Here is a 27,298-nt window from a genome sequence, read left to right as displayed (position 1 = left end):
CGCTGGGTGTGGCCCAAAGCAATAAACAGACCGCCCCTCCCCACCCTTGCTGCCAAATAAAAAAGAATAAAATGGAACACAGAGCAGCCGAAGAGCTAGAACTGCACCTATGGGCCTCGGCCTTGTCTCACATACAGGCCTGAGCACTTAGGGTCCCCCACACCCATGTCAGTGAGTCCAGCTGTGAATCCTGCTGTGGGGGCGTCTGTCTGTGTCTATTGTGCTGTGTGGCCGGAGAGGGGGCCCCACCTGTCTCACTTGTATGCATGGCCATTCAGGGGGGCCCTCTGTGAAGGTCTGTGTTCACTGTGTCAGCCAGCACCTCAGTATGCATGCGCATGTGAGGACACATACGTGAATGTGTGAGCACAGATGTGGTGGGCATAGTGGGGGGCGACGGGGAGGGAGGGACAGGAACAGGGATATTAATGTTTCTGAAGTGGATCTGATTTGATACGTCTTGTTCCATTGTCAGCATCTGTTTAGCGGGGATTTGTAATACTTTGTGGCTCTGGATCACTCATGCTTAGCGCAGGATGTGGCCTTGCATACCAATTTTGTTATTAAACACAGTCCTTGCCTCCCCCACAGCCCATCCATCACCTCCAGCCCCCACTCCCGCCTCCCCCGAGCCGCCCACCATATTTCAGGGCCCAGCTCCCGCCCGCCTGCCGCGCCCGATGCCGGAGGGCCTGGGGCTGACAAATTGAATCAGGGGGAGATCATTCCTGGCCTAACGCAGTTTGCAGCGTGTTGGAGGGAGAATTGACAAGAGCCATGTCAGCTCCGTCACCCCAATCCCACAGGAGCTAAGAGCAGGCAGGGGACGGTGGGGGGGGGGCTGCAGGCAGGGGCTTGGGGTGGGGGATCCAGGACAAGCAAAATCCTCGGGGCTGGTGCCAGCAGTCAGGTCAAGCTCCTCTCCCCCAGCTCCGTGGCATGTGGCAGGGGGTGGGGGGGAGATCAGGGCAGACACCGTGCCTAGTGTCCTCATCTCCCCATCTCTCCCCAGGGGGCCAGCTCTGACCTTTGACCCTGACGGCCTCTGGGTTGACTGAATGGGGCTGGGCTGGGCAGGGATTCCAATCTCCTTCAGGTCTTCCTGTTCTACCCTGGCACAATCTGGGCAAAGTGAAATGGTCACCCTGTTTTCTTCTTTCTTTGGCAGCAAAAATCCCCTTCTGAAGGATGCCATGGCTCCCGGCACACCCAAGGTAGGTGGGCAACTGTGTGTCCCCCTCCTGCTCCCCAACCTCAGACCGAGGGAAAGGAGCTTTTCCTGAATCCCCGTCTGTCTCCAGACCTGTGCACTCGAGCATGTGTGGCCTCTGTGTGTGTGTGTGTGTGTGTGTGTGTGTGTGTGTGTGCGCGCCTGTGTGTGTCCACGTGTGCTTGGAGTGGGAGCCGAGGATACATTCATCTGACTTCCTCCTCGGGTAGTGCAGAGAGGAGTCAGAGTCCAGAATGGGGTGGTGGGCGGGGAGGGGGCCCCAGACTCATGCCAGGGACGTTCAGTCCAAGGAGGACGGTGAACACAGCAGGCGCATAGTGATGCCGCTCCCAACAGACAGTGGGAGCTCCCACATGGCCCTGGGCTGGGGGTGACGTGGCTGTGCTTTGTCCCAAGGGTGACTGAGACAGTACTGAGGTCCTCTGGCCGACCACCTCCCCCGCTTGAGCAGACTCTGGGACAGGGGCCTGGGAGCATCAGAAGGACACGGGAGAGTGAAGGGCAAGGGGCTCTCTCCACACTGGGGCCAAGTGCCCCTGCCCCGGGATGTTATTGGTGCCAACAGCCCCTCGAGGTGGCACAGAGGGATTTGAGCTGTGGGTCCTGGTGGAAGGACTAAGCCCTCCCTCCTCCTCTCTTGTACGTTCCCCCAGCATTCCTGAAGGCAGGAGCCCCTGGCCCTTCTTCCAGGGATGAGTGACATCAGGGAGGAATGTGAGTGGACAAGACAAAAGCAAAGCCAGTGCAGAGGAGTCGGGGCAGCAGCTTACAGAGCCTGGTATCCCTAGTTCAGAGGCTGCAGAGCCCCCAGACATATGGGAAGCTCAGCGATGAGGCCCACCAGGCCGGAAGAGGGGCCCGTAAAGGCTCCAGTGACCCCCATGGGGGCAGTTTGGAGAAAAGAAGCCACAGGTCTCACCTCTTCCACGGGGCTGACCTCACGCCCTTCAGGCCTGCTGGGCACTGAGGGCCCCTCCGGCAGCATTACTGAATGGGGCAGACCCCCACTGAGAAAGCAAAACTCCATTACCCCAGAAACAGATGGGTGGGGGGCTGCCAGGCCCTGACCACTCAGAAGCGAGGAACACTCCCCAGCCTGCTGTGCTTACTAACTGCTGCTGAGGTGAACGAGTCCTGCCTAAGGCTGCAAGCCGACCACCACCACTGACCCCTGAGCCAGCCCAGCAGGCCTGGGAGGGGACCTCAGGGAAGCTGGTGTACTCGGGACAGACACAGATGCCATCCGTGTCCCGCCCTTGCGGTGACCCGCACACCCAGAGTAGAGGGCTACCCTGTCCCATACAGGCTCGTGATGCCAGCTTTCCTGTTTCCGGCCGTGCTCACCCACAAAGAGCACCATTGCAGGGTTTTCCATGAGCCAGGCTTTAGAGGAGCAGGTCATGGGGCAAAGAGGCACAAGGTAGAAGGTTCAAGCAAGAGACTGGAAGGCTGGGGAAGAAGAGGGAGGGAGGAGGCGGAGAGGGCGATGGGGCCTTAGACAAGATTGATGGCCTCGTTGCCATTAAGAAAAAAATTAGCCGGTGGCGGCTATCATATTAAAGGGTGAAGAAGCCGTGAATTATTTTCTTAAAGATCTTATCGCTTACAATGATAATTTTACCTTCCAAAAGGCCACTTTTAATGAGGCGAAGAGCCAGGCAAAAAGTCATGATTTAATGCCGGGATTTTTTTTTTTCCCAAACACATTTTACTGCTTTTTGGTCCATGTTTAAAAAGCGCCAGTGACCTTTTTTTATTCCACTTGCCCCAGGTGTAATGCTGAGGCCTCTCAGGGCTTCTAACCTAGAGAGAATGAGAGTGAGAGAGAGAGTAAGAGAGCAAGAGAGAATGAGAGCAAGAGAGAATGAGACAAGAATGAGAGAAAATAAGAGTGGGAGAAAGGAAAGGGAGGCGGGGAGGGGGCACCTTCTCGGGGGAGAGACACAGCCCCCCTGTGTGAAAGCCCAGATCTTTTCCAAGCTGGGGGCCAGGTCACCCAAAAGGCCCTGCCCTGGGCCTAGATAAGTCAAGAAGCGGCCCCAAGTTACAGGAGAGCCCACCAGACGCCCCCCAGCCGCTATCCGCTCGCAGTCCCAGGCCACCCCTCCTTTCCTGGCCCTTGCCTGAGGATGTGCGTTGTGGCCACGCATGCGGGTCACATCCTGAGGCTCGGTCGGAGATGAAGGATAAATGGGCGCTCCATCTTTCCCAAATTGCTTTCTTTGGGCTGTCACTGGCGATTTGGCATGGCTTTCTCGGCGGGGAGACCTCCGAGGAATTGTCTGCTTCCACTTGCTTGCTCACTCAGAGCTGCGCGAGCTGCAGAAGCGGGTGTGTGTGCATGTGTGTGCATGTGTGTGTGTGTGTGTGTGTGTGTGTTGGAGGGTCGAGTGGGATTGCTTCAGGCCTCCCGGCCCCCAGTTTGCTGCTTCACAGGCCTTGGCAAGAAGCAGCAAAGCAGGCGGAAGGTGCCATGTGGTGTTTAGAATCGTGGCGCTCGCACACAATTTTAAGTGGACAGTTTATTAATCTAAACTGCAGGCGTATGTAGAAGAGGCCGTGTAGACTGACTTTGGGGGATTAGTTTTGCAGGGGTTCCTGCTAGGGTCATCGCCGCAGCGCAGGGATAAATGGACCCAGCGCACATCCAAACTGCACGAGGAAACTCATACATATGATTTCATTTACTGTCTCCAGAGTGGGGCTGCCATCAGCCTATATTAGGGGCAAGCGGGGTGGCTGGTACATGGCTTTACCCCCAACCTTTTGGGGAGCTGGGGGTATCCTGCTCTAAAGGAGAGTGAAATGCAGTCTCAGCCCCTGGGCAAGGCCTAAGAGTCCTTCCCCTATGGGGTCAAGAGGTGCCTCTCAGGGGCACCCCTCCCTGTCCCTCAATTCCAGCATCTCTTGTACCCACCCTCCCCTCCCAGGTCCTGACCACACAGCTTCAGATTCCCAGGTGGGCCGGTCTCCCCCCTCCCCTCCCACACACATGCTAGCACACTGGCTAGGTCTTCTTCAGCCTGAGGCCATGCGCCCTCTGTCTTCTTTCAGTCCCTCCTGTTGTCTGCCTCCATCAAGAGGGAAGGAGAGTCCCCCACAGCGTCCCCGCACTCGTCAGTCACCGATGACCTGCACCACTCGGACAGATACCAGGTGAGGAGGCTGAGGAGCCGACACTGGGGGCTGTACCTGCTCTGAGGCCCGGCAGATGCTAACCTGAGTTTGGGTCCCCTAGGGCCTGTGCCCCCACCTGAACCCCAAGGTATAGGGAATGGGCCTTCATGAGGTGGATGTCTAGGTGCCCTGGGATCTGATAGGCCGGAGCCCCTGGGGACTGTTCCTTATGGAGAAGGGAGGCTACCACAGGGCTTGGTTTCATGAGGGACCCAGAGAGAGACAGAGTCAGACTTGTCTGCGAATGCCAGACCCTAAGACCAGAAGAGGAAAGAGCCATCCAGTCCCGCCAAGCCCCCTGCTTGGGGCCCTGGGCAAGGAGCAGCCCAGAGTGTCACCCCCAGGGAGTAATGACTTTTTTTTTTGCTTTTTGGGTCACACCCAGCAATACACAGGGGTTACTCCTGGCTCTGCACTCAGGAATTACTCCTGGCGGTGCTCAGGGGACCATATGGGATGCTGGGATTCGAACCCGGATCGGCCGCATGCAAGGCAAACGCCCTACCTGCTGTGCTATCGCTCCAGCCCAGGGAGTGATGTCTTTATGGTGGAAGGAAAAAGCTCCCCAAAAAGCTTTAGTCTAGGGAGAGACTCATATCCTGAGGCCCAGCCAAATGGAAGGACAGAAACATCGAGGAACCTCCACCTCAGCAGGGATAGACAAGGCTTCTCAGGACCCCACTGTGAGCAGGGAAGCCCAGCAGCTGACCCTGACGTCGGGAAAGAAGCAGCAACCTGGCCAGCATGCGTGGAGCCTGGCAGCCGGAGCACAGCTTAGAGAAGGCAGTGCCAACTGTGGACCGGGCACCAGTCTCCATCGGCACTTCCTCTGCTGGAGGCCCTTCCAGGGGATTCAAACACCAAAGCCCTAAGTGTCGGCCCTGGGCAGGGATCCTGGATCTCAGGAACCCAATCCCACCCGTGGGTGACAGGAATGGCATCCAGACAATCCTGACGTAGGTGGTGAGTCCGCCTGAGCCTGGGGGATTCTGATTTGAACAGGAAACGGGCTCAGTGCACTCCAAGGCGCACACAGAGTCCCACCTTCAGAGGCTTGTCCTCCTACGTCCCTCGTAGCACTAGGCTCACTCTGTGCAGCTAGGAAGAGGCACTGTTACACATAGGCCTGGCTCGCTAGAAATGGCATCAAGGCCCTGCATTTCCATTTCAACTCCTAATCCCCAAGCCATGCTCACCATATTCATCTAACTACATCATTTTTTTAAAAATCATATTTACTTAAGGGTTTAGGGGGCACACTTGGCTGTTCTCAGAGTTTACTCCTGCCTCTGTGCTCAAGGATCACTCCTAGAAGGGCTTAGGAGACCATACTGGATGCCAGGGATTGAACTGGTCAGCTGTCCCATGAAAGGCAAATGCCTTACTCACTGTCCTGTCGGGCCATGTTTCTCTTGCCTCATATTTTCACACATGCCCCTCTTTTAAAAGGGGATTATTTCACCCCACACATCCCTTTCCTATATGTCCTACAATACCCTACCCAAGTACCATTCCCTCCAGAAAGCCTTTCTGGATTAGCTCTTTCTTCTCATGACTCACCTGTCCCATTATTACCATGAAATGCGCTGCAAAATCTACTGACATACATATCAAATCACCCCAAGACTTAGTGACTAAGACAATTTATTTTCTGCCATGATGCTGTTGGTTGGTTGTGTTTGTCCGTGGTTGTCATACACTCCTTCAGCTAGAGGGCTAGCTGGAAAAGAAAATACAAAATGGCCTCACTATGTGTCTGGGTCATCTTCCAGCAAGTTATATTCGCTTCCTGATTAGTCAGTCTCAGCGCAGTGTATGCACACCAAGAGGGTAAAGGGCGAAGATGCAAGGTCTCATGAGCCGAGATTCTAGAACACATGCAATGTATGGCAAGCAGGTCACAGAGCAGACCCATGATCAGAGAGAGGGGGAATGCTGTTTTTGAGGTACCCTGCAGAGTTATGGCACAGTGAGCCTGCCTCCTCCACCCAACCTGGAGTTCCTCCAGGGAACAGGCTTCATCTTATCCTTCTTTACACACTTCCTTTACTCAAACATCGATCCAGGGGCTGGAACGATAGCACAGTGGGGAGGGCATTTGCCTTGCATGCGGCCAGCCCAAGTTCAATTCCCAGCATCCCATATGGTCCCCCATGCACTGGCCAGGAGTAATTCCTGAGTGCATGAACCAGGAGTAACCCCTGTGCATCACTGGGTGTGACCCAAAAAGCAAAAAAAAAAAAAAATTTTGATCCAGTACTCACCCTCGTGCTGCCCAGTATCCTTGCCTTCTAGGTGTTAAACTTTGCAAGTCAATCAGCATAGCCTGGCAGCTATGCTAGAAAAAAGGGTATATTCAGAGGGGGTAGAAATAGGTTCCAGAAAAGTGGATCAGTGGGTACTGATTCAACAGGGTTTCAGAGGATGAATAGGAGTCCACACTAGAGAGCAAGGCAGAAAGGACACTTCGGTATTTAGGTCCAAGGTAATACCGTAGTACGTGAGTCATGGGTCATGGTGTATGACAGGAAGATGTATTTGGGGACTGGTGAGCAGTTATTTTGTCAAAATGTGGAAGACAAGGTAAATGGTAGGGATTTAGGGATTATCTGGGAACTTATCCCCTGACCTTTACTCAAATGCCATAGGAAGCTGTGTGGTAACCCTGGATTTGGGGTGTCTGTTTGTTTTCAATAATAGAAATAGGCCTTGAGACCAACTGGTATTGGTTACTGGTTGGAATTTCTATTTAGTCACCTTACCCTTTTAACCATTATATCACTTTACCCTCATAAAACTGTGCAAGGTAGCATCCATTGCCCCCAATTTATTGCAAAGGAAGCAGGCTAGAAGAGAAGTGGCCTTTCTGAGATACAAACTATGAGCAAGAGATTCAGGATTTGAACTTGTGTGTTTGGCCCCGACTTCTAGATGCTTTACCGGTCCTTCACAGGGCTCAGAGGTTTGCTCCATAAATATCCCCCTCTCCTTCACACTGAGAAGTCCTGCACGCTAGCCCCTGTGCTGGGTGACTAGACTGAGACAGCCCCCCAGGAAGGGACTGTCTGTAAATAAGCAAATGTGCAAGATCAGAGGGAAGTCAAAGGGCTATAAAACTTCTGAGGAGGCAACTAAGCAACCCAGAGTGCTCAGGTTATAACAGCAGTGAACCAGACAGGGGATCCTGGAATATGAAATATCACAGAGCCCTGAGGCCAGAGCACAGCATGCTCAGAGGGCTATGGGTAGCTCTGCAGAGCAGAGCATGGGAAGGCAGTGGGGGCGGGCAGTAGTGGAAGAGGAGTGTGGAGTGGAGCAGAGGGCGCTTCAGAGAAAGTCCCTGCCATGCGACTCAGATCTCCCAGGCAAAGAACCGCTGTAGAATTTACAGAAGCAGGGTCAGAGCATTAGCACAGCGGATATGACATCTGCCTTGCATGCAGCCAACCCTGGTTCAATCCCGGGCATTCCTTATGGTCCCCAGAACATGGCCAGAAGTGATTCCTGAGTGGAGAGTCAGGAGTAACCCTTGAGCATTGCCAAGTGTGGGCCCCACCCCCCAAAAAAATAATGTACAGGAGTGAAAGGTAGCAAGGTCTTTTTTTTTTTTTTTTTTTGCTTTTTGGGTCACACCTGGCAATGCACAGGGGTTACTCCTGGCTCTGCAGTCAGGAATCACCCCTAACGGTGCTCAGGGGACCATATGGGTTGCTGGGAATCAAACCCGGGTCGGCCGCGTGCAAGGCAAACGCCCTACCCGCTGTGCTATCTCTCCAGCCCCAACAAGGTCAATTTTTTACGATACAAAGAACATGGACAATGTGTAACAAAATGGAGAAAAACAGAAGACCAGGGGAGAGCTACGAATTTAGATAGCCTCTGAACTAAAACCCTTCACTCAAGAATAACAGCTGAAGAAACTCAAGAATACCTTGCCTATACCAAGCCCAGAGCTCCAGGCACTGGATTCACCCCCGCCCCTATCCTAATCGTTTTTTACGAGGGGCGGGGAGGAGAGCGCAATGGGCTGAGCGCAGGCGAGGCTGCAAGTGGATCCCGGTACCGCTGGTACCTCGGGTGGAGCAGCTCCGAGGCCCATGGGCTGCTCAGGGACGAGTACCCGGAGTGTCCCTACCAAACCAGGGCAGCCCCCTAACTTTTCTGTGTGCGCTATCCTGAGGGAAGGGATGGATGCACCCTGCTCGGTTAGGCCTGGAGGGCTGACTGGCAGGAGAGGTGGCGATGACAAGCTGGAAGCAGGCGTCCCCGGGGTCTGCAGGGCCGAGTGTGCGGACCGAGGGCGAGGACGGGGTCCAGAGTCCCCAGCAGGCCCCGCTGCGTAGCGGAGGGGGGCGTCCCCGTGAGTGCGGGGGCGGGTATGGGCCTGGGCGCGCCGGGCCGGGCCGGGCCGGGCCGGGCCAGCAGCAGCAGCGCGGTGGAGACTTGGGCAGCACCGCGGCGATGGCCCGGGGCGCGCTGCCCTCCCAGCCCCTGCGGCAGGGGCGGCCCCCAGGGGCCGGGCCGGGATGGGCCGGGGGGCGGGAAGACCTGGCGGCCACCGGGGCAGAAGCCCGTCGGCTCGGCGGCCGGTGGGCGGGCCCCGCTTACTTTCTACCCCCAAGCCACGCAGCTGTTCGCAGGTCCCAGTCCGGCCGCCCCCCACCCCCCACCCCCACGGTGAACTTTCACCCCCGGCGCGCGACGGCGGCGGGTCACGTGATCAGGGCCAACATGGCCGCCGCCGCCACTGGGAGCTGAGTGCCGCCGCCGCCGGGCAGCCGGGAGGAATCCGCCCGCATCGCCGCCCTCGCCGGCCGGGCGGCCGCGGGGCCCCGAGTGCCAGAGGCCGGGGCTGGGGCGGCACCGCGCGGCGGCCCCGGGGTCCCGTTAGAGCAGCCCCCGGCGGCTATGCCGAGGGCCCGGAGCGGCCGGCGGAGCAGGGGGGCCGGCGGAAGGGAGGAAGTAGGTTTGTTTACGGGTTGTTTGGGGCGGGGCAGGCCCGGACCCGGGGCTGGGATGAGGGCGAGGGGGGAGACCTGGACTCCGGGCCGAGCCTGACGCGCTCTCTCGCTCTCTCTCTCTTTTTTTTTTTTTTTTTCCGCGTCTGCCCGGGATCTTCTCCCAGACCTTCCTGCGTGTGCGAGCCAACCGGCAGACCCGGCTGAATGGTGAGTCTCTCGGCCCCTCCCTCCGCCCCACCCCCGGCCGCCTCCTCCCGCGCCGCCCGCAGCGCCGGGCTTGCCTCGGTCTCCTACACTTCGGGGCCCGTTGGTTTCGTCGCAGTCGCAGCGCCTCGGCAAGCCCTCAGTTTCCCCGTCTGTCGAATGGAGGTTAACGGGCCCCGGCTCCCGCCCCAGCCTCTCCAAAGGCCCCGGAGAACCCTTGGGGGGCAGTAAGTGCCGGAGAATGAGGAACAAGCTACACAATTCCACTCGGGAGCCGCGCTTTGAATTTGCACACTGCTGGGATCTCACTGTACGAGCCAGCAGGGCGCCGAGAATGTTTTTCTTCCAGTTTTTAATCAGTGCCCAGTAGTGTGAATACAGCCTCTCCACTGAGACTTGACAATGCAGTGAGATCTGGAGTTCCCACGGCAACAGGAACTAACTCATCCCAGGGCTCTTTGAGTTAGCAGTCGGCCCACATTTCACAAAGGTGATCAGCGTGGGCCCGCCGGCGCGTAGCGGCCTTCTCTGAAAGCACACCGTGTACGCACTACCTGGCCGCCCCCGCCCCCACCCCCACCCCCGATCCCCTTTTGGATCCAGGCCTCTGGCAGCATTTCTGTTTTGCTGAACACAATTGAAGGAGCCTAGCTTTTTTTATGCTGACTAGGGTGTGGTCTCAGGGGATTGGCTGTAAGCGAAGCCCCTTACAGGGACTCTGGGTGAGTGAGGCCGTGGAGCATTGAGATGCCCCAGGTTTTCTTTCGCCTGGCTGAGAGCCCCACGCCTGGGAAGGGGTGCTTCTTTACTCGGGGCAGTGTGCCTTGCAGCCTAGCTCTGAAAATGTGCCCAGCATTTTGTGAGTAAGGGAACTGAAGCTGGGACAGGAGAGGGTGATTTGTTTAACATCACACAGCTGGGCTGCAAGGAAAGCAAGCTTTCGGTCTAAGTGCATGTATCCCCCAAGCCTCTGATGCTCCAGCCTCACCGTCCTACCTCTTTGACACAAGTTCTGACTTTACTTGGAAGTTAAGGCAGCAGAACTTTTCCACCACACTTGCTTACTTCTGAACTTAGAAGGTGAGTGATGAAGGGAAAAGAGCCAAGTGTGCTTTGCTCATCTGACAATTTCCAGGTGATAACCAGTTCATCTGGTGCTTCTGGGATTCATGGGGTCTGGCCTAGGTGGACTGGACAAGGAAAGCACCCGGTATCTTCTCCTTGACTAGTCTCGGGGATTTGTTTCTCTACTCAGCTACCAGGTGGCCCCTTCTTACCAACCAGGCACTCCCTTGAACTCTAGGTAGAGTAGGAGATTCTTCTAGTGATGCCTTTCCATTGGCACGCTGCCTTCTGGAACTCTCAGGGTCCCTTGCTCAGTGCCTTTCTGTTATCTAACATCCAGCCTCCATTCCAGAGCTTGCTCTGGATTTTAAAGGTGGCACTACCTGAGTTTTCAAGAGCCAGGGCAGTAAGGCAAAGAGCTAATCATTCGTTATCCTCAAAACCAAGTTGGGCCCCAAAGCAGTCACATTCATTCAGTCTGGTAAGAGCACAGGAGATTGAGCTTTCGCAGACTTCTCATTCCCGTTGGGATGGTGACTCTCCTATTGGTCTGGGTCTTCCTGAACCTTGTCTTTATTAGCCTTGGAGTATCTCCCTGCCTCGAATCCTGAGCAGACTAGAGCTCGGGACCCTGTGTCTGTTACCCTCTTTGTGGTTTGGGGTTGGGAGGGCGTGTCATATCCCATGGTGCTCAGGCGCCTTTCCTGGCACCTTTCCTGCTTGGAGAACCATGCCGCAGTGGAGATGAAAAGCCCCAGGCTCCAGCATGCAAAGCATACGCATATAAGCCATCTCCCTCCCACCCCCATGCATATTCTTGCTGCCCATCAGACCGAAGGACTTGGTCTTTGTTGGTACTGATTAGTCAGGGCATTCTTGGGTAGACCGTTTTTGGCACTGGAGTCAGCTTTGGTTTTCTGTTCTGCCTTTGCCATTTTTTAGAAATCTGGACAAGTGGGCTCTATCTCAAAGAGCCTGAAGTGTCTTCTGTTACAACGAATAATGCAGCCTTGGCTTCAGGGTACAAATTAAAGGCGCGCTAGCCTAAGGTGCTTAACCCTGAGACTGGGGGGGCTCTGGCGGGTAATGTTTCCGCTCTCTCCTGTGTCTCCGGCAGCCGCCTTCATGAGTCTTGTCCTGCTGAGGTCAGTGTCACGAGAAAGTTCTAGGCCAGAAGCCCCTCCCTGCCCACACCGCTGCAGAGAGTGGCCCACTCAGCTGCTGCATCCAGGAAGGGGCTAGAGGGGACCAGTGTCTCATTGTGACCCCTTCCTGCTGTGGTGACAGGAGGGCTGCAGAGAGGGATTAGTGAGGTAATTAGAAATGATCGCATCTCTCAGTATTAATTAGCAGTGCTGTGGGCTTGCCGTGTGCACTTTGGAACTGAGCCCCCGCGGGACAGCGCAGCAGGCAGCCCTCTGCCTCTGGGGCCGGCCAACCCTCGGCACTGATTAGAAATGATGGAGCCCGGGAAGGGTTGCCCTCCCATGGCCCCCAGGCTCGCCCACTCGGCCCTCAATGCCTCTGAGATTGGGCCTCGGTCTCCTCTTCTGTAAAATGGGGCCAGTGGACAAGGGAGAAAGTCTCCCTGCGGTGACTCTAGGTAGGACACAAGAATGTTTCACAAGGCTCGTGGCCCAGGAGCAGCTAAGTGGATTTCAGCTACTGCATGCACCGCAGGTCCTTTCGGGCTCTTGGAGGATCCTGGGCGTCACACCGAGCTTGTTCTCTCCAGTTACATCTCTTGACACCAAAAGAGCCCATGCTCCGAGCCCTCCAAGGAGCTCCCTGGCAACTTGGAGTGTCTGTGCCTTGGAGTAGGCAGTGCAGGTAGGGAGATGCAGGTTGACTTTGAACGGCGGTGGCTAGAGTGGCACTTGGCTGGCGAGGCGCAGGCCCCTGTTCCCCGCGCAGGAATAAAGGTGTGCATCCTGATGGCCAGGTCAGGCGCCGAGCAGAAGGGCGCGTCGCTGCCGAAAAGGCATGAGGTATCAGCTCTCCTGGGACCCGGGGAGCTTCAGTGACCGTCTGCCTCTCCTGTGCTTTGTTCTCGGTCTCTCCATGCAGCTCGGATTGGGAAAATGAAACGGAGGAAGCAAGATGAAGGGCAGGTATGTCCCCTGTGCAGCCGCCCCCTGGCAGGATCGGAGCAGGAGATGAGTAGGCATGTGGAGCGTTGCCTTTCGAAGGTAGAGGGGCTCTCACCTCTCCCTACCGCCCTGCACCCCCCAACTCCCACTGCCTTCACATCTGTGGGCTGGGGTTTCCATGCGCTCCTCGCAGCCTCTTCCTCTCTGTTCTCTGCCTTCTTGGCCTTTGCTTCTTCCCCCCTTCTCTCCCACCTTCTCTGGGGCTCCCATGGCAAATTTGGGAAGAGGCCTGGGTGTGTGACCTCTAGATGGGTGTATGTCCAAGGTGTCTGGTGCTGGGGGCCCATCTGGCTCACCGCAGCCGGGGGTTGGGGCTGAGCCTCCCTTGCAGGCCCTGGGGAGCAGGTCGGCTGGCCTGGGACCCACGTGATCCTGCTCTGCTCTTCACAGAGGGAAGGCTCCTGCGTGGCCGAGGAGGATACCGTGGACATCGAGCAGGAGAACAGCAACCGCTTTGAAGAGTATGAGTGGTGCGGGCAGAAGCGGATACGGGCCACCACTCTCCTGGAAGGTGGCTTCCGAGGTACTTGCCGCCGAGACCCCGGCAGTGGTGCCCTGGCTGCCAGGCCTCTGCTGGGAGCCGGGAGGTCAGGGCTGGAGGCTGGTCATCCAGACCCCCCACGACGGAGCTGCCACTGGCGGGGCTCCTTTGTGGCCACACAGACTGCCTGTGATGTGCATATTAAAATGGATGTATTTGGGTGGGTAAATGGAAGGCTGCAAGCTAGGAATGACGAGGGGGGCTCTCAGCCTCGGGTGATGCATTGAAGGTGACAGCCAAGCCGCGTTAGCACCTGCATAAAATATTAAAGGGACGGTTATGCATTTATCACTCCATCCCTCTTAAGGCTGATAAATGAGAATCCAGCAACCTGCTGTACACCTCCAGCACTGGGCCCTGAGGGCTTCCAGGCACGCACATTGGATTCTGCTCCTCCTCCTCGGCCCGTGTCAGGGAAATCAGTTCCAGAGGAGAGAGTGAGTTATGGCAAAATCTGACCTCCCATGAGCTTCACTGGAGAATCTAATTTTAGCTCTGATCCCACCCCTTCTCCCAGGATGCCCTCTGCCCCGGAGCAGTGGGCCTGTGTCCAGCTGCTCCCTGCAGCCCTGGGGCCTCCCCAGGATTCCCAGGGCCCTGCCCAGCTCCTGTGGGAAGATCGCCTCGCTCAGTGGAAGTCCCCACCCTCAGGTCAAAGGGTTGCAGGCATCTGCCCGGAGGGGTCCAGGTCCTCGCCTCACACTCCCCTGCGTGGGCGTGGTCCCCTGCCTCTCGTGCTCCTGTCTGCTGGGGCACAGCTGGCGCTGCAGCTTGTGGTCATTAAGTGCGCCAATCTGCTCCCGTCTGCCTCCTGTTCTTTGGGCGCTCTCCCAGGGGGCACCACTGCACCTGCCCCCCTAATCCTCCCCCGCCCCCCCCCCCGGGACTCACTGCAGCTTGGGAGGGAGAGCTTGGCTGGTCCTGCACTGGAGTGTTGGGGGGAGGGGCAGGCCCAGGTGGGACACTAGTCCTCTGGGCCCTTCATGTCACCCAGGCGTTTGGGGGGTGAGCCAGAGTATAAATCAGGAAGGCCCACCAGGTCAGGCTTACCTAATCCTGTGCCCGAGAGCACACAGCTGCCCCCCACTGCCCTGTCCCAGTGTGTCGGCGCTCTGAGGCGCGGCAGGGCCCTCACAGGGCTAAGAGGCCCGGCCAGGTGGGACGCTGCATTCCGTCGCACCTTGCAGTGCTGGGGCCGCTTCTTAGGCATCTTGGCACAGAGCTGGGGCCGCCTGCTTCTGGCTGAAGGGGCTCAAGCTGCCCCGGCCTGTGATTGGACAAAGCACCTTCCTGCGTGCTGGGTGCACTCGCTGGGCGGGTGGGGGGCTCTTAGGCCTGGGGCGGGTGTCAGTTTTCCCTGAGTGTTTACACTGAGGTGATTCCTTTCAAGAATTCCTGAGGGGGGTTCAAAGGGGGCCTTTGCTTTGAGCGGTTTGGAGAGCGAGAATGCGAGTGAGACTTGAAGAGGGCGCCGGGCCGGAGGTGCCTTTATGTGCAGAGAATTGCTCTAGCTTTCCTGATAGAAGCCGCTGCCGCCTCTTCAGCAGCTTAGTGCAGTCAAAAGACGGGCGGACTTGAAAGGCTGTTTTACAGCGAGAGCAGCAGGGGCCACGAGGCAGAGAGCAGGGCGCGGTGGAGCAACGGAGGCTGGGCCTCCTCAGTGGTGGGGGGGCTGTATCAAAGGGAGGCCCCGGCGAATCCCCACTGCCCGGGCTCCCAGAACCCTGTCTGCAGAGACTGGCCATCCGTCAGTCTACCCTTCTTAGCCAGGACCTTAGGCCCAACTCTTGGGGGGCTGGGTGTGGCCCGCCAGCAGGCTGGTGTCAGCGCAGTGCATTGATCGCCCGCCGGGCGGGCCGGGCCACAAACCGGGCAGCGCGTGCTTAATGTGATTGAAAGGCAGTTAAAATGGCGGTGACCTTTTCAGGAGGAATTAGATTGCCTGCCAAGACCGGTTAGAGGGAGTGATAACGCCGGCTGAAGAAGCTGCCCGGCCGACTTCAGAGAGAGCGAGTGAGGCAGGATGAGCCGGCAAGCGGGGAGGCCCATTTAAGCTGCACTATGCGTGCTGACAGACCCGAGATTGCAGTGCTTGTTAGATAGGAAAGAATTGGAGAACTGCAGATAAGTTGCCATGTCCCACCCGCTGTCCCAGCTCCCGAGGCCCGGACCATCGTCATCCTCACTCCAGCTTCCCGCCAGCCCAGCGGGGGCTGACGGAGCACATCAGCTCCCTGCGTGTGATCTGCATGGATGCCTGGCAGCATGCAGGAGTTCAGAGGGGATGCTTGCTGCTGGGAGCCCCAGGATCGGTCCCCAGGGAGCCTCACTGCTCACTGCTGAGCAGAACCTAAAGTTTGCTAGCCTGCCACACTTCCCCACGTGAGCACACAGAGCACACCTCAGAAAGCTGCGCCTTTAGCGGTTCCCAGGGCCCTGCTCCTGCTGTGACAAGTGAGCCCCTTTCCTGGCCCTGGCTCCTGGGTCCCAGAGAAGTGACTGGCAGTTGTAACAGCCCCTTCCCTGGGCACTTAACCCCTGCTCCCCTGCCACACACACACCGGAGGAGCCTGGAGCATCTCTGAGCTGCAAGGGACAGGCCTGGAGGGAGGTCCCGGGAACACCCAGGGTCCAGATGAGATGACAGTGATGTGATGGGGACTGAGGGGTGAGATGAAGGGATTGCCCGGGAGGTACGCAGAAAGCAGGAGTTGTCTGTGCTGCTGTATCTGTGGACCCCAGCATGGAGCCTCTGACCCAAACAGGTGCTGGGCGAGAGCGCGCAGGCCCTAGCCTGCTTCTCTCAGTCCCCGAGGAGGCCCCTTCTTACCAGTGGCTGGGCTGCGATCAGGGAGAGACAGCAGGGCGGCCCTAACACGATCCTCTTTGTTCGTTTGTTTGGTTTTGCTTTTTTTTTGTTTGGGGTCCACATATGGCAATGCTTGGAGCTCCCACTGGTGCCGGGATCAAACCCAGGCCTCCAGCAGACAAACCATGAGCACTAGCCTCTGAGCCTTCTCCGCAGCCTCTTCCCAGAGTCTGTCTGAAGAAAACTTTAGCGCCAGATTGTGAATCAAGGCAGTGGAAGGGCGCTTGGGCACAGAAATAACATCCTGGCCCTGACCATTGGCCCCCAACGGTGGGAGCTGGGTTCTAACGCTGTCTCCAGCATAGCCCTGCTGCCTGCCCGGGTGAGTGACAGGTGCTGATCGAGGCCGTGGATGTGGGGGTGTCAGCCTGCTGCTTTCTGCCTCCTCCCCCTAGGCCTTCCCGGCGGGAGGAGTGAGGAGAGGTGGCAAGGAGCAGGCCACCCCCTGTCCCCCGTGGCAATCGGTGGGATTTAATCGCCTCCTGGAGCACCATTGTTAAGCGGGGACAAGCAGGAGCAAGTATCAATGGTTTTAAACGGTGTCTGTCTCCCCGCGTCTCCCCTGACGTGAGGCAGTGAGACGCGCTATCGAGGAGGCCCGGAAAGTGGCTAAGTGCGTCTGACACACGCCAACTCCCTGCCTCCACACTGGATAATTGCATTGTCAACTGTTCGGCGAGGTGGCAGGTGACACTGCAGGCCGATTGATTGTCCCGCATCGCAGCTCCCCAGACTGTCAGCTCCCCAATCGATGGCGTTTACACAAGACACCGTAACTGCATCTGTAACTAATTCCAGTGTAAAACTCTCCGGAAGCTGCTGGCCTGCACCCTGGGCCCCTGGAGCCCCGCCCCTGGAGGCCCCACTGAGGGCCTTTCTCGGGGCCCCGGTTCCATAGGGAGCAGCAGGTGAGGAGATCGATGGCTCCTTTCTTGTGGTTTCGGGTTCCAGGACGTTACTGCCCCTAGTCAACGGGCATCTCCAGTTTCTCAATCGATCTGCTGATCAATTGATTAAATTAACACTGATTTTTTTTTCTTCTTCTTCTCGATGACCCAGGAAGAAATGAGTTTATGAGAGGAGGTGTTCTGATAAAATTCAGGCTTGCTTGTCCTTTCTGCACTGATGCCCCTCCCTGGTTCTCAGTGTTCCCTTGGAGGGAAGGGCGTTTCCCCGGCACCCCCGCCCCGGCAGGGCACCCCCGTGCTATTAAGCAGCACTGAGCATTGGGCTCGGTTTGCTCTAGGTAGCAGCCCAGGCCTTTTCCCACTTTGAGTCTGGCCCGATCGAGGCAGCCCCCTGGGTGCCTGAAAGGTGCTCTGGTTCATCATGGAGGTCTTTCCTGGGCTCCCACCCTTCCCTGACTAGCAGCCTCACAAGTGACAGCTTGCCGATTGTCCCGGGCCACCTGGGAGCAGCCCGAGGAGTGGGAAGGCGCCGCCATCTTCCTCCCTCAGTCTTGGTGGCCTGTTCTACAGCTGCGGAGCTGGGCCTCGACACCGGCGGGCGGTCAGGGGCGCTGGCTGCATAGAGCGACTTTATGGCCATTTCTTTTTATCCTGATTCTGCCAGAAGTCAGCAAGTGACATTTCAGTAAGAAAATAAAGCTTAATGTGTGGAGGAGGTCGGAGCAGGCTGGGGCCGAACCAGAGTAGGGTTGGTGGTTGCCACCTGCTCAGGACCACTGCGGAGTGGCTGGGGTCTGACCTGTGTACACGGGGGATGCCATCGGGGGTAGCATAGACAGCAGATGCTTTTCTTTGGCAAGTAAAAAGGCTGTGTCAGGAGGCCACCGTACAGCTGGGCCTTCGGGCCACGGAAAGAGGTGCTCTGTGTTGCGTCCGGGCCCGGGATGTGCTTGGGCATCCTGGTGCCATGGCTGCTGGCTGTGCTGCACAGAGCCTGCTAGGGGCTGCCGCCTGGGACCCTAGCTTGGCTGTCTGACGGGTGGGAGGCACTGGTGAGACGCAGCACTGGGCAGGATTTTGGAGTGGCACAGAGGTAGGTGGACAGGAAGGGCAACTGAGAGCAATGTGGGTGACGGCACACTAGGCACCCGCGTGCCTCTCGTGCACCCCCCACACAGGCAGCCAGTGTGGTGATTGTGGGGCCGGAGGGACCCACAGCAGCTGCTACGGGAGGTACAGAGTCCCTGGAAGGATGCTCAGATAGGCATTTGCTTGGCAGCCTGGAGTGTCAAAGACGTGGGTTGGGGGACACAGGCTGGACACCACCCTAAGACCTGCTCCAGCGGGCAGAACTGGGCCTTGGGGCCCATTGGCTGCTTTCTGTGTTGAGAGGCAGGCATGGCCTGGCAGCTCAAGAGTACCCCATTTTCTTAGTGTGCCCAGGTTTGTATGCTGTCCTTGTCACCCACCCATCTGCCAGGGCCAGGCCGGGCCCAGGGTATGAGGCTGATGGCTGGGCTGTGCACCCGGGGGAGGGGGTGGTAGGCTCGGGGCGCGGGCGGTAAGTGAGCCTGATAGCTACATTCTGATTGATGGCGGAGTTTGTCTCCCAAACTGTCAGAGGGTTTATAGAGGTGCCACTCACCCACGAGGCGGGAATTGCTTGTCAGGACACCTGGCCGTGCACAGGAGACAGAGCTGTAACTTGGTGTTTTCTCAGCTTAATGGCCCTGCTGCCGACCTGCCTGCTGCTTTGGGTTTGTTGCTGCCGCGGCGTCGGCAGATGAGGACTGGCAGCCCCACTTCCCAGGGCCGCCTCCCACTAGGACGGAAGCAAAGAGAGGGAAAGAAGGCTCAGGGGGAAAATGGGCTAGGGATGTGCATGTGTGACTCCCAGCCTTGCCCCCCCCCCCAAAAAAAAAAAGAATTGAGCTTGAACACTTGAATTGGACAGAAAGGTGAGGACATTCCAGGCCGAATAGCCTGAGGGAGTGATCCTTCGGGTCCTGAGAGGCAGGATGATGCCATTGGGTGCTTGGGAAGACAAGGGAGGGGCCCCTGGGTGCCCGAGTCCTCAGGATCCACCCGAGGAACTCAGACTTGCTTATGCTGTTTGTGGGCCGCAGAAGGGGCCGCACGAGAGCTCAGGGAAGCAGGGAGGGGGAGGAGACTGGAGAGGCCTTGGTGGCAGTGACCCCAAGGGTGGAACCCTGAGAGGGACAGGAGTGGCCGGAGGAACGTGGGTGAGCAGACAGGACCCCAAGCTGCCCCCTCGCCGTCTCAGGGGTGTGCCTGCGAGTGCTCAGTGCAGAGTCCAGTGCCCCGGTTTCTTCACCCCTGCAGTTTGGTGCTGGCTTCTATGGTGCAGTGCTCCGAGACCCAGGGAGAAGGTGCTGGGTGTCCCAGCCCTGGCTGTGGGGATGGACAGTGGGGGGCTTTCCGACCCCGGCAGGTGACCTGGTTCTGCTGTGGCTTCCACTGTGGCCCAGAGTCCACATGTGGCCATGTTCAGGCCCTTGATTAGCCCAGCCGCCGCCTGGCCACCTTCACACTCAGAAGCAGGTGTGCATGCCTGTCCGCTCTCATCTGTCCCTTTGTAATCCCTGTAACTGCACTTGTCCAGGAATCCAGGCTGAGTGAGGTGGAGATGAATTATTAATGTCAGGCGCTTCAGACACCAAATATTTGAACAGCTGCCTGGTGTTTTTGCTGGCAAGGACCTGGCGGCCAAAACCAGGCCATTGGCTGGGGGTCCCACTCTGGCTCTGCTGGGTCTTCGCCTGCCTGCTCTCTCTTCGAAGGACTTGTCCCCCTGGCCCAAGTGACGTGTTGCCAAGGTCCTAGGGGTGACCTTTGGCACCTGAGTGTGCCTCTCCACTTCTGAAGCCCTGGGAACTGGGGGGCAGCTTCTCCGTGTCTCCCATGGAGCTAGCACCTGGTGTGGTGCGGGCAGAGACCCCCTGCAAACAGCAGGCAGGACAGGGGAAAATGGGCTGCAAGGGCTGAAGGGACTGGAGTGTCCCATGCTCCAAAATATCACGCCTAGTCGCAGGCCCTGTTTGAAGGGCCGGGAGGAGCACCTGGGCCTGTCCTCACATCCTGCTCCCCACAGGCTCCGGCTTCGTCATGTGCAGCGGCAAAGAGAACCCAGACAGCGATGCGGACTTGGACGTGGATGGGGACGACACTCTGGAGTATGGGAAGCCACAGTATCCTTGAGGGACAGTGCAGGGGGCAGGGGTGGAGGCAGAGAGGGGGCCAGCGTCTGTGCCCTGGACAGGGCAGCCCTCGGGGCTCCCTGCACACCAGAATCCACTGTCCTTGACCGCCATGCCAGGTACACGGAGGCCGACGTCATCCCCTGCACGGGCGAGGAGCCCGGAGAAGCCAAGGAGCGAGAAGCACTGCGGGGCGCAGTCCTGAAGCAAGTGTGGGCAGAGGCCTGGGTGGGGGCCAGCGGGGCGGGCAGCAGGAGGCCCGGCTCCCCCCGGCCCGCCTGCCCTCGGGACTCACTCTGGCTCCCCGCTTTCTTCTCCTCTAGTGGTGGCCCCCCCAGCACACGAATCACACCCGAGTTCTCTAAGTGGGCCAGTGATGGTAAGTTGGGACCCGGCGGAACATGGGGACCTGGGGCCTGGCCTGCCCAGAGACTGAGCTGTCACTGTCCCTGCAGAGATGCCATCGACCAGCAATGGAGAGAGCAGCAAGCAGGAGGCCATGCAGAAGACCTGTAAGAACAGCGACATCGAGAAGTGAGTGTTGGGCCGGGAGGGGCCCTCTGCCAGCAGGAAGGCCGGCTGCCAGGCTCTGGCCCTCAGCACAGCTCGACCGTGCCGCCCTGGCACACAACTGGCGGTGGGGCCCAGCTGGTGCTGAGCGTGACTCTGAATCGATCGCTGGGCCACGGCCCCCGGAGCCCTGGCGGAGGGAGGAGCAGCCGGCCCGCCTGCCCGCGGTGGCCGCCTCCGCCCGGGAGCATGATGTATGGCCGCCCAGCCCAGCCGGCGCGCTTGATTCATCTCCAGTTTCTGTTTCTTAATCGGGAGCTAAATTGGTTTCATTTTTCTTGTCCCGGGTGGCGCTGGCAGTGGGTTTTAGGCAGGAGCTCGGGGTCTCATCACTTGTAGTGTGAAGTTTTGGCCGGAGCCCTCTGGCAAGGGAGAAAGGGATCTGTTAGCACTTTGATCTGGACAAAGATCGTCTCTGGCCTGGCTCCCTGCGAGCCACGGCAACTGGAAGTTTGCAGGTCCCTCCTTGCCCTCCGAGACGCCCAGGCAAGGCCACTTCTGGCCTTGGGAAGGGGCTTTGCCCGGGTCTGGAGCTGCCGCGGTGGGTGCTGCGCGTCCCGCACGCGCTCGGCCCGGCTGGGGTTAGGAGGCAGTCTCTTCATTCCGCGCCCGCGGCTCCGTCCTGCCTCCTGCCAGCAGAGTGGATTGCAGGCCAGTGCAGGGCCGGGTCGGTGGCCCAGGGTCACCTCCCATTTGTTTCCCTCCATTTTGTGTTGTCATAAATTCATTCCAGCCCGTTGTGGTTGATCAGTTTATCTCGGCCGGGGCCGCGAGTGCTGCTGGCATGATGTATGGGCCGCGGCGCGGGGCCCAGCTGCCCATGAATCACCGCAGCTGCTCTGTGTCAGCGCCGGAGCGGGCCACACGGGTTCGGCACAACCAGCTTGGGGGGGGAGGAATGACGTATGGATGTTTATTTAATAATTCTCTCCTACTCCAGCTGAGCAGGGCGGGCGGGGCCGTAAGGGGCGCCCACCCTCATCTGGAGGGGCTGCTCATAAATCAGAAAGACAAGATCATTAATCAGGGATGGCGCCCGAGGGGGAGGTGGGGCCAGAGCCTGTGGCCATGCTGGAAAGTGCTGCCCACCCCGGGCTGGGGGACATCAGGGCTGTGGTCCCACCTGTGTGAGCACAGGCACCAGAAGGCCAGGCTTCTTGGTTCTTGGGAGTGACTGGACTCACCTGGCCACATCTCTGTTACGTCTCCATCGGCCAGGACGGGGTCGGCTGGGCCCAGGACATCTCTCTCCTGGCACCTAGTTCAGGTTTCTCCCCGACGCCTCACAGCAGGGCGGTCAGGATGCCCTGGCTCCTTCCAGGAAATTCTCTGCCGCGTGCCCTGGTGGGGCTCAGGAATAGTTCCCAGCAGCCCAGGGGATGGACTTGGAGGATGGTGCGTTTTTTTGTTTTTGTTTTTGTTTTTTGCTTTTTGGGTCACACCCGGCTATGCACAGGGGTCACTCCTGGCTCTGCACTCAGGAATTACCCCTGGCGGTGCTCAGGGGACCATAAGGGATGCTGGGAATCTAACCCGGGTCGGCCGCGTGCAAGGCAAACGCCCTACCCGCTGTGCTATCGCTCCAGCCCCAGGATGGTGTGTTTTATGGAAGCAGACAGGCAGAAGTGCCCAAGGAGGGCAGGGCCTGGATGTGCCCAAGAAACTGATACAGCCTTAAAGCTCTCAGTTGGCAACAGGCACGAAACCGCTTCATGGTCTCCTGTACCCATCCTGTTTGCCGTTCAAACTCTTCCGTTTCTGGTTCCCATTTAGGGCCCGAGTCGGCTTTCCGGGGTAGCTCCCACTCCAGACCTTAGTTTCCACCTTTGAGATAATGCAGAGGGCCTGGCCAGCCTGGGAGAGGCGTGCGTCCTGGCCTCTGCGGGACTTCCCCAGCAGTCTGAGGCACTGGGCAGGGTGCCAGGGGACGGCCAGCTGTGCCGTGCTGCGCTGAGACAGGGTGTCAGGCTCCCCGAGCTGGCACATTGGGTGGAGTTCGCAGGAATCAGCCCCAGGCGGGTCCAGCCGTTCCCAGCTCTGCAGCAAGGATGAGGGCGGCCGGCCAGCAAGAAGTCACATTTCTGTGGTAGCCAGAGCCCTAGGAAAGGACTGAGGGCAAAGTGAAGGCCACCTGTGGAAGGCCACCTCCGTTCTCCCAGTGCCACTTGGCTTCACGCTTCCTGAGCTGATCATCTCCCGAGACTGGCAGCTCGTCTTGCCACAGTACTTCAAGCTGTTACTCCAGCCCGGCCCCTCTTCGCCTCCAGACTTGGCATCCCAGCCCTCCCCGCTCCCCTCACCCCCAGCCACTTCCTGTTTCCTGTCCTTCCAGCCAGAGGGGGTGGCAGGGGTCTGTGGGCCTGTCCCCTGCTGCATCTGCAGTGGGGGGTACACAGGCCCCAGCTGATCCCAGAGTGGGTCTCCCCGTCTGCTCCCACCTTGAGCGCACTATTCATTTCTGTGCTTTCGTTTCTTCACTTATATTATAAAGTGGGACGATTAGGAAGACCTTGTGGGATTTCTGTCAGGTGTAAATAAGATAATAATTATCAATCCCTCAGTACAGTCGCTGGCATTTACCAAGTGCTTCATAAATTCGAGCTATTTGTATTCTCGTCATCGTTATTCCCTGTGGCCCTTCTCCAGCGCCGTCTTGCCCTGCCTCCAGGAAGTGTTCTGTGAGCTCCTCTGGTTTCTTTTCACTCGCCTCAGGAGCGGAGTCGCCACCCCCAGTTCACTGTGGCCCCAAGAGGCTTTGGGGCTATAGGGAGCTTGTGGAATGGGGCTTGGACAGCAGCCAAGCCTGTGCAGGGGGGAGCCCCCACATCACCCCCCCACACACACACTCCACAGTCCTCCCACAGATGAACCCTTGCACTGGACAGGGCTGACGGGTGTGGTGGTCACTGTGGTGGAGTAAGCAACTGGCCCTCGGGGGACTGTCACCAAGGGGAAGTGGGTGCTGGCAGCCAGAGTTTCATGAGGGCTGGAAGGCTTCTGGGGGGAGGAGGACTTGGGCCTGAAAGCTGAGGAGTTGGGGATGACGCAGGAGTGGAAAGTGAGGTGCACAGGGAGAAACCAGGTTTGCTGAGGAGCGCGGCTGTACCTGAGGCTTGGGCGAGTTCATCCCGGGCTCAGCAGAGACGTGTTGGAGGAAGAAACGGTTGGGTCTGCAGAAGCATGGGTGCTGGGACAGTGGGCGGAGCCAAGGGGAATAGAGGACCCATGGGCGTCACGAGAATCCGGGTAGAGGCGGAAAGTGTGGGAGAGATTTGGGGGGGCAGGAAGGGAATGGTCGTAGGGTGGCTCCTGGCTAGCATGTGAGGAAGGCACCAGAGATGGTGCATTTAGCCCTAGAATATGGCGTTTGCAGATGGGGGCAGGGCTGTTTGTGCTTCTGGAATCCCAGGGAGTTGCCTGCCCAGCTATGCCGCGCCCTGTTCTCTCTACAGAATCACCGAGGATTCGGCTGTGACCACGTTTGAGGCCCTGAAGGCTCGGGTCAGGGAACTCGAACGGCAGCTCTCCCGGGGGGACCGTTACAAATGCCTCATCTGCATGGTGAGAGGCCGGGGTGGGGGCTGTCCAGGGGGGGTTGGAGAGGGTCTCTGCGCTGTCTGGGCAGCCTCTGAGTGACCCCCTTCTCGGCCCACCTGCCCCCCAGGACTCCTACTCGATGCCCCTGACGTCCATCCAGTGCTGGCACGTGCACTGTGAGGAGTGCTGGCTGCGGACCCTGGTGAGGCGGCGTGGGGGAGTGGGGGGCTGGAGGGGGGGCTGCCTGGGTCCACAATTAGCTTGAGCCCGCTTGGGAGGCAGAGGGGGCGACGACAGGGAAACAGAAGCAGAAAACCCCGCCAGAAGCCAGGGCCCTCCCCCCCCCTCAGCACCCTGCATCTCCCTCTGCACCCGCGTTTGTCCAGTTACTCCCCTCCTGGCTTCACTGCCACCCCAGAGGCCCACTGTGTCCCTCCCTCTGGTGAGATCCTGGGTCAGGAGGAGGCGGGGGGTGGGGGGTGAGCAGGACCGGGCCTCCCCCTCCCCTTCCCTCTCCCCACCCCCCATTACTAAGCGCCTTCTGCTCTTGCCCCTGTTCCTCGCTCGGGAGCGGCCATTTGGCCATTAAAATGTCGCCCGGAGACAGCAATAAAAGGCCCGGACGTGGGCTCTGTGTCCTGATCAAAGGCCGCGTGTAATCTCGTTAGGGCCGAGGCAGCCACAGCTGGACCCAGCCTTGTTCTCATTACTGGGGCTCCCGCTGTGGGGCTGGCCAGGCGGTTTGATCCTGGCGTCCCCCCAACACGGGAGCGTGCCTGCCTGCTCCCAAGCTGGCGGGCCCCGGGCCCCTATTCACAGTGCCGGGGGCTCTGGCCGCAGGTGCAGGCGCCCTGCCCGTGTGTAACCCAGGCCCCCTCCCCATTCTCCCCGCAGGGGGCCAAGAAGCTCTGCCCCCAGTGCAACACCATCACGGCGCCCGGAGACCTGCGGAGAGTCTACTTGTGAGCTGGCCGCCGTGGCCTCCCTTTGTACAGACCTTCACAGGGCGCCCGTGTACATACACGCACACACACGCACACACACACAGGACTCGAGCCAGCGCGCAGGCCCCAGGCCGGACCCTACCCGCTGGCTCCCCAAGATTGGGGACCATAGGTGTTCCAGGTTCTATTCTGGGGGGAGGGCAGGGAGAGGGGGCGGGCGGAGCGGGGGTCCTGCCACCCAGCCCCGAGACAGACAGACTGACAGACCGACATGCAGACACCAGACTGAAGCACATGTAATATAGACCGTGTATGTTTACAATGTTGTGTATAAATGGGACCGCACCAGGCCCTCTGCCCCGCCCCTCCTCTCGGCTTGTACGATTTTCTTCTTTTTTTTAAGAAGACCTGGAAGCAGGGTCTCCAGGGCTGGCTGGGGGCTCGGCCCATCCACCTGGGGTGCCTGCCCCTCCCCTCCTGTGGTGTCCCTCCCCTCTCCCGTGTGCTCCGTGGTCAGTGGTGTATATTTCTTCTCCCCTACAGGGGGCGTGAGCCCCAAGGGACATGATCCTCTCCTTAGTCTTAGCTCCTGGGGCTTCTATACGGAGTCGGGGGAGGCGGGAGGTGCAGGAAATGGGAACCGAGCTGAGCAGGGGCTGAGATGGGGCTGGACGAGGATGCCCCTGGCTGCCAGCCTCCTGCCAAGAACCATTCCTGGGACGAGCCGCTGTTCCAGGGTCAGTGTGGTCTCCCCGCCCCCTGCAGCCCCGTGGTGTGATGCTGTGTCTGTATATTCTATACAAAGGTACTTGTCCTTTCCCTTTGTAAACTACATTTGACATGGATTAAACCAGTATCAACAGCGCTGCCTGTGTGTGTGCACGTGAGGGGGTGCCGGGATGACGCGGCGGCCAGTGAAGCAGGGGAGCGGGGGTGACCGTGGGGACAGTCTGCTCAGGGGCCCTGGGACACGCCATCAGGGCGGGATGGGGCCGGGAGCCTGGACTCCCCACTATTGATGGGTAGGGCTCCAGGTTAATTCCTTATCGATGCAGAATCGTCAGCTCATTAATCACAGGAGAGGTCAGAGCTTAGGGGTAAGGAGGGGATGTGAGCTCTGTGCCCAGTCCAGGGCAGGAGCCGTCACAGGCTTGGGTGAAGTCACAAGCCTTGAGCCTCTGTCCCTTTCAGGTACCCTGAAATGAGCCAAGAACCAGCTATGCTGCCCCTCAACTCTCCAACTTACCTGTTCATTCGAGCACCCGTGGCTTGCTGTGCCACTGCCTGAGGCCCAAAGACCGTTATTCTAGGTGTGCCCACAAGTCAGGGGGCTGGATCTAGGCAGCTGGCACCAGAGGGGAGATGCTCTCCATGAGACTGGCCTCCACAAGGCAACCCACGGCCCCCGTACCAGCATCCAGGGTGCTGGGCAGGTGCCCAGAGCTGCAGGGAAGTCCTTAGCTGCCACAGAAATAGTCTCTGAAAGGCGCAGCTTGCCTCTGTGACCCCCGGCACCTGGCTCCATCCTCACACACCCTCCATCTTCATAAATCCACCCCAACACATCTCGAAACTCCTGGGGCGGGGGGGCACTGAGGATGAGCCTGGAATCCAGAGAAGGCCCTTCAGACCTCATCCCAGCTTGGTGGGACCAGACCAACTATCCTGACACCAGGGGCCTGGGGAAGGCTGGCAGCCTGCCAGGCAGGGCAGCTCCAGTGATGGCGGAGAGCGTGGCAAACTGGTGCCACCCAGCCTCTTGCAGGCATCCAGTTCTCCCTCTCCCTACCTTGGACTGCTGGCCCATCGCAAGTTCCTTCCCACCTGGGAGCCCTCTCTGGGAGGACACCCGAACCTAAGAGGCGGCACCAAGCCCACTGTGCCGTGGAGACCCTGGGGCTGCCTCATGGCCCAGGCAGCACT

General features: G+C 58.8%; 1 protein-coding gene across 3 annotated transcripts in view; it reads left to right on the top strand.

The window, feature by feature from the left end:
* RNF220 (ring finger protein 220) overlaps positions 1-26,240 on the top strand; it is a 233,026-nt gene extending 206,786 nt beyond the window's left edge. The window contains exons 4-15 of one of the 3 annotated variants that reach the window (XM_004621576.2): positions 1,169-1,214; positions 4,286-4,387; positions 9,534-9,576; positions 12,706-12,827; positions 13,179-13,311; positions 20,219-20,315; positions 20,444-20,530; positions 20,648-20,703; positions 20,780-20,858; positions 24,347-24,455; positions 24,559-24,633; positions 25,326-26,240. In XM_004621576.2, the coding sequence (XP_004621633.2) occupies positions 1,169-1,214; positions 4,286-4,387; positions 9,534-9,576; positions 12,706-12,827; positions 13,179-13,311; positions 20,219-20,315; positions 20,444-20,530; positions 20,648-20,703; positions 20,780-20,858; positions 24,347-24,455; positions 24,559-24,633; positions 25,326-25,397 (1,021 nt within the window). In that variant the 3' untranslated portion in view covers positions 25,398-26,240. Of the gene's footprint in view, positions 1-1,168; positions 1,215-4,285; positions 4,388-9,119; positions 9,371-9,533; positions 9,577-12,705; positions 12,828-13,178; positions 13,312-20,218; positions 20,316-20,443; positions 20,531-20,647; positions 20,704-20,779; positions 20,859-24,346; positions 24,456-24,558; positions 24,634-25,325 lie in introns of those variants that run through there. The other 2 variants (XM_004621575.2, XM_055138404.1) reach the window with 2 other exon arrangements.
* Positions 26,241-27,298: the final 1,058 nt, after the last annotated feature.

The sequence above is a fragment of the Sorex araneus genome, chromosome 5, assembly GCF_027595985.1.
Source record: "Sorex araneus isolate mSorAra2 chromosome 5, mSorAra2.pri, whole genome shotgun sequence".
Classification (NCBI taxonomy): Eukaryota; Metazoa; Chordata; class Mammalia; order Eulipotyphla; family Soricidae; genus Sorex; species Sorex araneus.
This window is presented reverse-complemented; position numbering and strand designations above follow the sequence as displayed.